This window comes from Haliotis asinina, chromosome 8 (genome assembly GCF_037392515.1).
Source record: "Haliotis asinina isolate JCU_RB_2024 chromosome 8, JCU_Hal_asi_v2, whole genome shotgun sequence".
In the NCBI taxonomy this organism is placed as follows: Eukaryota; Metazoa; Mollusca; class Gastropoda; order Lepetellida; family Haliotidae; genus Haliotis; species Haliotis asinina.
Window position 1 is genome coordinate 27,475,097 of NC_090287.1, and position 12,382 is coordinate 27,487,478.

The 12,382-nt window shown below is 39.4% G+C and overlaps 1 protein-coding gene across 1 annotated transcript; it reads right to left on the reverse strand.

Moving 5' to 3' along the window:
- Positions 1-4,358: 4,358 nt before the first annotated feature.
- LOC137293690 (N-alpha-acetyltransferase 40-like) lies at positions 4,359-11,199 on the reverse strand. The gene is made up of 9 exons (XM_067824388.1): positions 11,102-11,199; positions 10,815-10,859; positions 9,790-9,840; positions 9,451-9,503; positions 8,122-8,217; positions 7,642-7,800; positions 6,513-6,596; positions 5,529-5,606; positions 4,359-5,391 (listed from the first exon to the last, which is right to left on the reverse strand). The coding sequence occupies exons 1-9, from the start codon at positions 11,105-11,107 to the stop codon at positions 5,208-5,210; spliced, it is 756 nt and encodes a 251-aa protein (XP_067680489.1). The 5' UTR covers positions 11,108-11,199; the 3' UTR covers positions 4,359-5,207.
- Positions 11,200-12,382: the final 1,183 nt, after the last annotated feature.

Below are 12,382 nucleotides of genomic sequence, written 5' to 3' on the forward strand. Positions count from 1 at the left end.
TTTGATTCAACAGGTGTTCCAACAGCGGGCATGTGATGAGTGAGTGAGTGAGTGGGTGAGCGAGCGAGTGAGTTTAGTTTCACGTCGCACTAAGCAATATTTCAGGTATAAGGCGGCGGTCTGTAAATAATCGAGTCTGGACCAGATAATCCAGTGACCAACAACATGAACATCGATCTGTGCAATTGGGAACCGATGACATGTGTCAACCAAGTCAGCGAACCTGGCCATCCGATCCAGTCTTACGACAAACATAGTCGCTTTTTATGACAAGCATGGGTTGCTGAAGGCCTATTCTATCCTTCACGGGTAGCATGTGATGAACGTTATTGGCCATCGACAATTATCCAATAAATCAGTCAGGACTGCAGCTTCCGTTCCCGAACCAGAGGCTCAGGAAACTCAGGGGTTTGTAAGCCAATCTCGAGTCTTTCACAATAAACATTGATCATGTTGACCAGATGCTGCCAAACACTGCCCGTCACCACTATCTTTCTAGAATCATTAATGGGTTTCTCCTGAGAGAGATGCATCTGGCAGTACTGGTAGTATCGAAATAGGCTCCGTATATATATTTTTTTTCGTTAAGGTATTGAGAAGACATAAACGTTATATGTAAGATCTCTTTGTCTGATGCAAATTTTCTTCAAATCGTTCGTAATCAATGTTATATATTTGTGGGAAATATAAGTGAAAGTTTCTTATGTTCCTCTAAGTTATGCATATATTTCGCTTCTAAACCTCAGAATATTATTGTATGCATGCAAGAATTGTCTATGGCACGTAGCTGAAGATGAAAATATTACAACTTGTGTAAAAATTCTACGGGACCAAACATCAGAAAACACTATGATCTACTGCAGCGAGGTACCCTAACAGTAATAGAATACTGCCTTAACTACGGTTGGGTTCCCTGTCCCTCCGTCAGTACCTGGGGTTTTCTTCCACGCCTTTCCCACAGTAACTAGGGCTGGGGCCCATCTCCCTTTGACAGTAACTGGGGTTGGGTCTATCTCCCTCCCACAGTAACTATGGTTGGGGTCCATCGCCCTCGGACAGTAACATAAACAGACACTATCAGGAGACCACATTTCCAGCTTGTATCACTCAAAGAAGCTGTGGCTAACATCTGACTAATCGTGATTTGCATAAAGAGTTGGTTTCAAGCGCACGGGTCTGTGTCTCCACACTGAAATCTTCCATCATCCATGGAATCCTCACATACACCAGAGAGTAAATTCCCGTTTGCTAATGAAAGTTTCATGTGGCCGAAGTTAATGGAGACCGAATAAGTAGAATAAGTACTAAGTACCATCATGAAATATTGAATAATGTTACTGAGGATGAATTATAACTCGATCGTCACAGTTTACAAGTCAAGTCAAATATATATGAAATGAACGGTCTTAAGAGTTTTGTTGTAGAAGTCAACCCTACCCACATTTGAACCAAGTTGTAAAAGGATGAGTCCTAGGAGGCAAAATGTCACCAATGCATAGCTTGGCTTTGTGGTTCACTCTTTAAACCAAACGTCACGTCACAGACGAATATCGCATTTAGACTAAAGAGTACATCATAAACAAGTAAACATGAATGAGGTGAGCGAAGTTCCAGCTCAACCCTGGGGAGTTTCCTACGAACGGCATTATCCTGCTCGCGGTCGTCTCAACAGACAGTCGGAATGCCGGACTGCTAGACAATATAGATGTAAACATATATATACCGTTATAGACAACAATGGACATGCGAAGACTCAGCAATGGACAGATAGAGAAACAATAGGACTTCCTTGCATCAGCTGAAGTGGTGGCAGACACGCCCAAAGGGGGTGACTATAAAAGTTATATACAGTAATTAATGAAAGTGACAGTGTGGTACCTGGTGGCTGACAAGACATTGCGATAAGGGGTTCATCGCAGCATGGCTACATAGTTTTTGGCTTGACTACTCACGGACTTTGATCACGATACCGGGTACATCCCAGAAACAAATGAGCGTGAGTCAGTTTAGTTTTACGCCGCGCTCAGCAATATTACAGCTATATGGCGGCGGTCTGTAAATAATCAAGTCTGGACCAGACGATCCAGTAATCAACAGCATCGATATGCACATTTGGGAACCGATATGTGCCAAACAAGTCAGCGAGTCTGACCACCCAATCCCGCTAGTCGGCTCCTTCGACAAGTTGAGTCGCCTTTTACAGCAAGCATGGACTGCTGAAGACCTGTTCTACCCCTGACCCTCACGGGTCCCAAGAAACAACCAGAGACGAGACAACCAATACGTATTTAGCATCAACAGCATTCTCTGAACAACTGGAGGGTTAAAAACAAGTATAACAAACACATTATTATTATTACTCGTGAAAATTTTCAACTCGTTCCATTTCACAAGTTTTATTTTTCCCGCCAAGTCATGGCTCAGTTCCTTTTGACTAACGTAACTCCTCCACCAACAAGAACGTCTGCGGTGCTGACATTTCCAAAGACCTTTACTCACAGACGTGGTGCGGATAACATAGAAATAAGGAGTCATGTAATTTGTAGCTTTTGTATTGTTGAGGACAGATATTAGGCATTTGATTACGTGACTATAGGTGTATATGAAATTTTTGAATGAATTGATAATTCCAAATAATGTGTGTGTGGTTAGAGACATGTCTGTGATTCCGTGTGGGCATGATGGTCTTGCATCGACGTTACCGAGAGACTTTGTATAGACTTTGTCGGCACACAATGGAGTTAATTCCTAATGCTTCTTTAAAGCCAAACAAAAGAGCGATTACTATGACAAAATGAATTTCAACAATTTCTCTAAATGATTGCAAAAATAACTTGTTCCTAATCTGTCCCTTAACACAGAAACAAACACACAAAGCTCCAACTGCCAAGCGGAAAGATGAAATGAAATGGTAACTACAAAGGCATGACATGCAGTCAATGTCGAAGGCTGAATAGCTTGCACTTCTGACATCACGTCCGCGTGGTCCTGTATGTCATGTCGATGAAATTCTCAGAATCAATAGGCGTGCTGTTCTCCGATTACCCCATTATCACACCGATTTCAACGCCAAAGAATTAATTTGGGCGAATTTGAAAAATTAGATGGGGTCCCAGAATTTAGATTTCAAAATAGCCTTTGTACAGAAGGCTTGAGAAGAAGATTGTCATCTATTGGTTAGGAGGAATGGTCAGACTGCTGCAGACGTGACGGAAAGACGTGAAGATCGTTACTGGTATCGAGAGACTGCCCTACAGAATGACATCGAAAAACTTGGCTGAGATACTGGGGACGAGTAGCAGATCCAAGAGACTTACGTGTAGCAAATAGCAGACTTTATCGCTTAACGCAATGGCGAGAACACGCAATGGAAAGAAACGTGAGATAGATTAAGCTAAAATAATTAACTGCACTTACCCGACTGTGCGTTCTGTGAAATTCATTACGAGCATGGAAATATATGGACCAGACAAATGACTAATGGTAGGAGTGAGTAAACGTTACTCGAAGTGGGATCAGAATAGTATGAGAAATGTCCCATACAAGATGGGCATGATGGCAAAAGCCAAGTTTTCAATATGCCAGTTTTTCTAATTAGCTGCGCTACATAGGAACCCATCTTATTGGGGACTACATCCCAAACATAATATTTCTAAAAGGCACAGTCTATTCACGGCTTCCACGACTGGAAGCCTTGCCAATAGAGTGTTCCGTTGTTCAGATACCTGACTTTGGGGGCATGTGATTTGCCCTTTCAATCCTTCTAGGGACTTACCCCCAAAACACTGACTTAGTACTCTTTTGTTATGCTCATTCTTTCAATACGATGTCTGATACTCTCCTCGTTAAAGATTAATAATTGTGAATCTTGCTAACCAAAGCACTTAACATCGTTCCGAAACATGGTTCTAAACTGAGACAGTGATTTACATTTCAAGCTATGGTTTGTGGATGCCTCCAGGTAAATTGCAGTGGGATATCCCATCTTAATTGAAGGAAGTTTATAAAGATCCACGTTAGAATTAGCTCTTAGTACCCTGTTTTTGTCCTAGAATGAGGCAACAGATGTTAATGGGGGTCAGGCTGACCTAGTTGACATGTCATTTTATCCTAACTGGTCATATTGATGCTCATGATGACAATCACTACACTGTAAGCCAGACTCAATAAATTACAGGCCACATAGATGGGATACTGCTGCATGTGGCCAGAAACAAGCAATCTGGCATATTTGTGGACAAGTTCAAGTACCTCCCATCCCTACTCTAGAAAGGCATAAAAGACGTACAACAAAACAACTCTTGTCAACATAGAAACATATTTCAATTTTATCTTTTCAAAATACAAAAGAACATGGCTGAGTTTATCATGACATGGGCTGTGTACTTTATTAATTATTCCTGAAATATTTTTGTCAAAACAAACAAATGTCAAAACACGAAGAAATACAGATTATACAATCTACCCTCACAATTACTAAATCATACAATTTGCTGCCTACATTTTCACAACTCCAGCTTATTAGATTCTTCATAAAAAATGATACAAAAGTACATTTGTAAACAAAATCATTTATGTTTTATCACGGCCACTTCTGATCAGAAGAAAATACAAGAATACAAATATTCTGCACAGATGTGAAACATCAACTTGACTTGAGTGAGTTAGTTGTTGGTGGTAACTTTTCAAAGTTTGTTTCCTGAAAATGCCAAATGACACTTTCTAAACCAATATTTCTAAGCAAGCCTCAAACTGATGACACTGAAACATCATAAGAAGTGGCTTGAGTTAAGCAAGGACAAAGTTTGCACCCTTGTACTACAACTCCCCATCAAAACACAGTTGCTTTTATGCAATCAGAAACAGAAGCAGGGATGACAATTTTCTGCAAATGAAAAATCAATCTGTCCTGGACGCAGATGCCTGCCACCCCCGCCCCCCAGCTGATTTTCAACTGAGATCACTTTCACCTGTTGCCATTCTTGAAATTCAAAAGTCTTCCGTAGATACACAGAAAAATAAAACAACTGGTAATATGTTTTTAAAAATCTTAAATTCATACGATCAGCTGAGAATATGAAAATCTCATTTTTTTTCTAAAAGAAACTTCAGAACTTCAACATTTCAATTTCATTTCTGACGTTTCATGAAGACTTATGAACATGGTACTGAGGATGAAATGTCCACTAAGTCACAGCACCAGTACATCAACTTGTGATTCCATTTCGATGAATATCTCCAGCGCCACCATTAGCTGCCATTTTGGATTCCTCTTCTTTCTCCTCCTTGTCTTTCAAAAGTTTGCCAAGTTTTGTATACTTGCTGAGAATTATGTAACAGTAGCTCTCGTAAAACACTGGATCCTCTGGTGAAGTCTCATCTACCTCATATCTGCAAAGTAACACAAATACTTCATGAAGGTGTGCTGAGTGTATTTAAAACAGAACACGAGATGTATCTAGACAATTTCATGAAATCATATTTTGGCTGCAAGTGTGGAGCAAGTTCTGAATGTTGAAGTAACCTACTTTAGTTTGCTTGTGAAGAAGTTGTATCCTTCCAAGTTATGCTTGAAAGTAGTCAGCATCACTTTCCTCATTTCATACCTGTGGACAAAGACATACAATCAGCTTCTTATGAGACATAAGGACAATCAGGGTGGTGGACTGGCCAAGTGGTTGAAGCAGTTGTTCGTCATGACAAAGACACGGGTTCGATTCCTCACTAGGGTACAATGTGTCAAGCCCATTTCTGGTGTCCCCCGCCATGATATTGCTGGAATATTGCTAAAAGTGACATAAAACAATACTCCACTCACTCACAAGGACAATCACCATTCTCAATAAAAAAAAGAAATCAAGGACTTTTTCTGTCACCATTCTCAATAAAAAGAAAAAATCAAGGAAATTTTCTGCCTTAACAGTAAGTGAATGTTAATTCAAAGCCTTATCACTGCAAACTAAACTACCTAGTCCTGACAGAAAAACCAGTGACTGAAAGCATGAGCTACAACGAAAGCCATTGGGATATGACAAATCACATGACCTTCACATTAGATTGGTCTTATTTCAACTATGTGGTACTGAAACCTGACATTCTTTGCGTTCATAATCAAACCATTCAACTATATCAAAAATATCATTCTTTAGCGGCAAATACCAAACTAGCACTGCATATGTTTCTAGATGGAGAAACATACTTCAGCCAATTTAATTGTTTGTAGTCTTTTCCAGTCATTTGTTGCCATTAATTCAATTAATCGAAGATTGGTCGTATTAACTTAACACCCAAGCAATAGATCACATTTTCTCATAAACCAAACAAATACAAATTTTGAAACCACCAGACCAGTTTAAAGTAATAAGTTGCATCAATTTAAACTGGATGGGAAATTTTACAAATGCAAATGCAGTTTCTAAAAATATAAAAAAAACAACGGAGAGCCAAGTGTGGGATTTTAACCAATTCCCAAAACAAGTGATAACTGTTCAATCTAAGCATATACTACTCACTTGTTTGCCATCAACTCAATGATCTGTGTTAGGAATTTACCCAAGCCCTTCTTCCGAACATCCTTTATCAACTGGATTTCATATCTGAAACAAAGAAGGGTTATCCAAAGATTTAACTAAACAGGGACTATACATACCGTAACGATGTGAGTGAACATACATCACACAAAACAAGCATTCTCAAAGTGGTAATATACTCATGGAAACAAATAAGAGAACACATTATATTTATTCATAGTTTCACAATGCAATACACACCTTGTGAAGAACCCAAGGAAAGAAATGCAATATTGATTTTTATAGAAGTGTGGTGTCACAGTGTGCCTTAAAGAACACCTGGTTCAGGGGTTCAAAAATCCCATCATCCGACTCCCAGGCAATCCAATAATGGTATCTTATTTTTCCATGGGCTACTCGATAATTTCTGCTTACAGTTTCAAACTGCAAATACATTTGCATTTCATTTCACATCGGCTCAAAATGTAGCAATTAAACTTCACAATGATAATAAAGTAGAGTTATTTTTCTTTGCTCTTTATCACTTCTCAATAAATAGCCCATTAAACACCAAGCACCATGTTGATTTATTGCTTCACAATTACAGTATCATGATTATGTCATAAAAATCAGGCCAAGTGGAAAATTAGTCGGGATAACTTACTTTCTTAAAGTCACTTGCCCTGTGGCAAGTAGCTTTTCAAAGATTTTTTTAACCCCTGCCTGATTCCTCCCTTCTACAATGTTACCTTCCCATGGGCTAGTCTAAGTTTCATTTGGCTGTAACGTTTGCTTTGAGTTGTTCAATTACACAACCATATTTCAGCTATCTATAAGACTGTAAATAACTGTACATAATTGATTCTGCACCTGACAATCCAATGACTGAAGTCATGCGCATCAATCTACTCAGTTGAGATATCAGGACATGCGTCAGAAGTCAGCAAGTCTGACAGTCTAACCCTGTTAGTTGCCTCTTACAAGAAGCATGGGCTGAAGGCCATTTCTAACCTTGACCTTCACAGGATGGCTAGTTTCTTTTCTTTTCTGTACTCTGTTTCAAAAACAGAAACGTGGCAAAGCCCATAGAGAATCATCTAGTACATCAGATGGGTTTTGTGGGACAACTTACAAGTACAACACTTCATCATCACACTCGATGTCGAAGCGGAAGTGGACAAAAGCAACTGGTTTATTCTCCTGGTCTCTGGCTAACAAATACCAGGCCTTGTCTTCTGTAAGCTCTTCCTTCTTTTCCCTATCTTTCCAGCCCCATTCACAAGATTCATATCTGAAAAAAGACATACCACTTACATTTCTGCAATTGAAATCAACACAAGTAAAGACTAGACAAAAACTAATGACATTTCTTGACCAATTTACTCATTAGGTAGATGACACCTGTGTAGATGTTTGTACTTGAGGACCTAACATCAATTTCTAATCCTTGCATTCGCTTTCAATTTTTCATATTCAATTCATCCCCTTCTGCCTGTCTAAGTGAATGAGTCTCGTTTTAAAAGACACTCAGCAACATTTCAGATATATGACCATCTGTAAGTAGTCTTAACCAGACAATCAAACCAAGTGAGCTAGTTTCTGAAATACTTACAATGTTTTCATGTTCTCTCGAGTCAACTGGAAGATCCATTCTATAGTCTCCTCATCCAAATCTGTCACTTTTTTGCACTCAATTTTTACACTCAACCTGCAGGATACAAAACTCATGGTAATCTCAAAATCTTGGAAACTACAGGAAAAGGTCTAGTAAACTGAATGTCAGTTTGAGTGACAAGCCATTAAAACAATCCAACCAAAGCCTCACATTATTTCATAATTACCATTATTTCATAAGTACCATTATTTCATAATTACCCTTATTTCAACAGTTAAATAGCCAAACATTTACATCCCTTTATAACACAACCTTAATCATGGCTGATGTTTCTGAACACTCTTCTGTTAAAAAAACAAACCTAATTGTAGCCTTAGGAAACACTGTAGATTAAACATAAGGAGACATATTTCACCACTGCCAACAGGTTGTCTGAACAGTTATAAATCTACATGTTCAACTATCTGAGTCCCAGGACTCACTGGACTGAATATCTTTGAGTCCATTCTGAAAAAGGAGTCCCTGACAAATATTAATAACATAAATATCATTCAAACTGGTTTATAGTCACCATATCTATACTGGGCAAAATAAGTTAGGGATATTGGTATTTTCATGATTGATATTTCATTAGTGTGTCAATGAAAAAATAAATCATAATTCATAACTACAAAATTTACATATATCCCAAACTATTTTTGTCGAGTATAGATTACATAGGTGAATTTGACACATCTGATATATTTCACACGACAGAGCCAGTAGTACCTCAGTCATTACAAATGGAGACTTTTCCATTTTAACGCTTAGTTGGTCCTGTATCACATCAGACATAGATGTTAGTAGGTCACTGGCAGTGGTTGGAGAATCAATGGCCTGATTTTACCCTCCTTCAGAATTTTAATGTCTTCAGCGTCAAATTTATGTAAAACATCAACAAAACTTTCAAACTTTGTCAGTCGCATGTTTTCTTGGAAAGAGTTCCTTTCGCTCCCCCATATTCTTTCTACCGAAGGTAACACGAAGTGGTTGAACCGTATATATTACACATAACTTGAGGGTTGTTAATTATTTTTGTGAGTCCTCTAGTAATTGTTGTGTTAGTTTTGGGTAATAATTCTAGTATATATCAATTTAGAAATATTTTGGGGATGGGAGAACGACAGGAATTCATACCATTTTCACAAGCTATCCAATGGACACACCTCATCTAGGCTAAAGCTGCTCTGTCTTGCATGCAAGAAGAGGTACATTCTAAAAAATGGGAAGTGGGGATAGATTTATCTCTGATGAAGCACGAAAACATGAAAGGACCATGAAACTTACCCATTTCTTTCATACTTTGTGAAAACTGGAAAGGGAGCCAGTGGATCCTCAAGCTGAAAGACACAAAGTTCTTTTTCTTAGTCATAGTCATAACAAACACAAACACATAAATATGATCATGCTTATAGGAATGTCAGTATTAAAATCTCTCAGTATGCAAAGATCACATAATGATAACTTTTCACCATATTTAACATCATATCATTTCAGATGACTTCAAGCACAAAATTATACAAATGAAACATGAAGGGATCATTTAAAATGTATGACAGTCGTTATTATAAGGACGATTTTCGTTAACTGAGGAAGTGTAAGCAATTATGTAAACCAAATACTTACTTTATTTGCGGTTTCAACTTTCTGCATGGATATAGCCAATTTGGCATTTTCCTGGAAGAGATATGTAACTGTCAGTGTCAACTTACACGTCACGGGAGTAGTGCACTTTACCGGGCGCGCTTTTTCCGATTTTTTTTCGCTGTGCTGGCGGGGCTCGAACGCTCTCAGCAGGGGTCGTGGGATTCTAATTAGACTAATTAGCGGACACGCTACCTCGGGACCACCGGTGCGATCACAGTTAGTTAGTGCTCGTTTAACGGGTCATTACCCCACTAGCTCTGCGCATGCGCAGTGAATGAAAACAAACTATTATGGTTTGTTTTCATTTACTGCGCATGCGCAGAGCTAGGCCCCGCCTACCCATTCATCAAAGCGAGAGGCCACACCTAGGCATTGTTTTCAAGATGTTGTGCAGCCAATCCAGCGAAGCTATGATATACGATGACGTTTATCGTTTGACTTTTGATTCGTGGATGGATATATGGATATAATCGCATCTAAGGTTTGCCAACCCTAACCTTTACTCACTAACCCTAAGGATCTAGAAGGGGGGGTCCCTAACCCTAAAGATCTAGAAGGGGGGTCCCTAACCCTAAGGATCTAGAAGGGGGGATCCCTAACCCTAAGGATCTAGAAGGGGGGTGTCCCTAACCCTAAGGATCTAGAAGGGGGGTCCCTAACCCTAAGGATCTAGAAGCGGGGGTCCCTAACCCTAAGGATCTAGAAGGGGGGTCCCTAACCCTAAGGATCTAGAAGGGGGGTCCCTAACCCTAAGGATACATCAGCGCGGTAAAGTGAGACAGTTCAGTAGCTCTACATCACTATAGCGCGCTCATTAGCGAGCGCTCAGCAGTCCCGGGTCGCGCGCCCGGTAAACTGCACTCTAGCCGTTATTATATTTAAAAATACCATTTCACTTTAAAAGGAAACAGGTTTATAACGACTGTGACAATTTCTTTTCTACATTGATCACCTTGTGTGCGTGAAAGAATCTAGACCTACAGTCAATGAACTAACATACGCACCTCCTTTCTCCTCAACTTCTTCTCTTTCCCTTTCGCTGATTTCCTCTGAAATACGATATTGTAAACATGGAGAGATCTAGCACATATAGCTGTCATGTCTGCATAATAAATGAGTTTTTGTTGGACTGATAACTTTTAAATTTTCTTCGTGTCACGAAAGTATGTTACAATTTTGATGATCGTTTAAAACTCGTCCCGTGTCATGTGCAAAGACGTTCGCGTAAGAATGGAATAAGAATGTCAACAGCCAGGAAAAAAAGGTGTAATGACAAAATATTTTAACTTACACCCATGCTTCGTTCCTCTCAAAACTGGCTCAGAAAACAAGCACAATGACTACTATTTCCCGCGGTATTTCGGGGCGCACGAAAGCGCATGCGTATACAAGGGACCTAACTCATCTCACGACGCATTATACTGCCCGCGTAAAATAGTGCCTTCACTGTTAAAATCGAAAAAGGTTAGGCGTGAGCCGTTGTTTGATGAATACAAATCAACTTGGAGTTTTCAGTAATCCAAAGTGACCCTGTTCTCAAATACTGCACTTGCAAATTCTAAATTAATTGATTTGTTTCATATGATAGGCATTTATTGCAAGTTGACAAACTAAACGCAAATGGAAAACAACCGTCTTTTTCGTCTAGATCATAATGACAATTTTCACGATTTTGTTTTTTTACTTACTTTCTCAATTAGTCAACAGAACGGGTGCGGGCTAAAACATCACCACAGCAAAACGGCACCTGGCGAAAACGTCACCGTTTGGACAAAACGGAACCTTCCCTTGGCGAAAACGGCTACAAATGTTATGGCGAAAACGTCACTATATACACCAGAACCAGTTGGTCGTCTCGAAGCACACGTTAATTACAACAGGGAGACTCTAACAGGGTGTATCAGATGTGTGTGAAAAATAGTATACATAACGCCGATCTGATCTGATCCGCCATTGATGCTTGCGATGCTTGAGTGTTATAGTTCTGTAACTCCTTTCTTTCATGTTGATCTTAGTTTTTGACAAACCTGGAAAGGTGTTTAAAACGCTTTGTGATAGTTTTAAACTTACTATTTTTGAGGAGTGTGTGGCAGTGGCAGTTAATATTTTGTCAAAGTCCATAATTGTATGGAATGTATTACCATTCATTCATTGGAAAATTCCGACTGATACAATAAACTGGCTGAAGTACTGCTAAACACTGCCGAAGATGCGCTAGGAACGAGACAAGTCACTTTATGCGTTGGAGCATGACGAAGCGCACGTTAATTAGTACAAATGGTAAAGAAAGCAAGCGGGCTACCTATCCCTGTTGTAGATTATCCCTGCCTACAACCAGCATAGTTCATAGTTCCAACAAGATCTACTGTAGGAAGTAACTGGAAATCTTCCATCCTTCTTACATCCCGTGAAGCTTTTCATCAGGCTAGTCGCTCTTATCAGTGTGAGTGAGTGAGTTGAGTTTTAGGCTGCATTCAGCAATATTCCAGCTATATGGCGACGGTCTGTAATTGATTGAGTCTGTATGGGTCAGACAATCCCGTGATCAGCCGAACATTGATCTATGCTATTG

Bases quoted from the DNA above. Each gene is read 5' to 3' on its own strand.
- LOC137293690 (XM_067824388.1), bottom strand. The intron at 9,841-10,814 runs GTGCGTATGTTA...TATCTCTTCCAG, and splicing joins AGAAGTTGAGGAGAAAGGAG to GAAAATGCCAAATTGGCTAT. The intron at 5,607-6,512 runs GTGAGTAGTATA...CTTTGTCCACAG, and splicing joins ATTGAGTTGATGGCAAACAA to GTATGAAATGAGGAAAGTGA.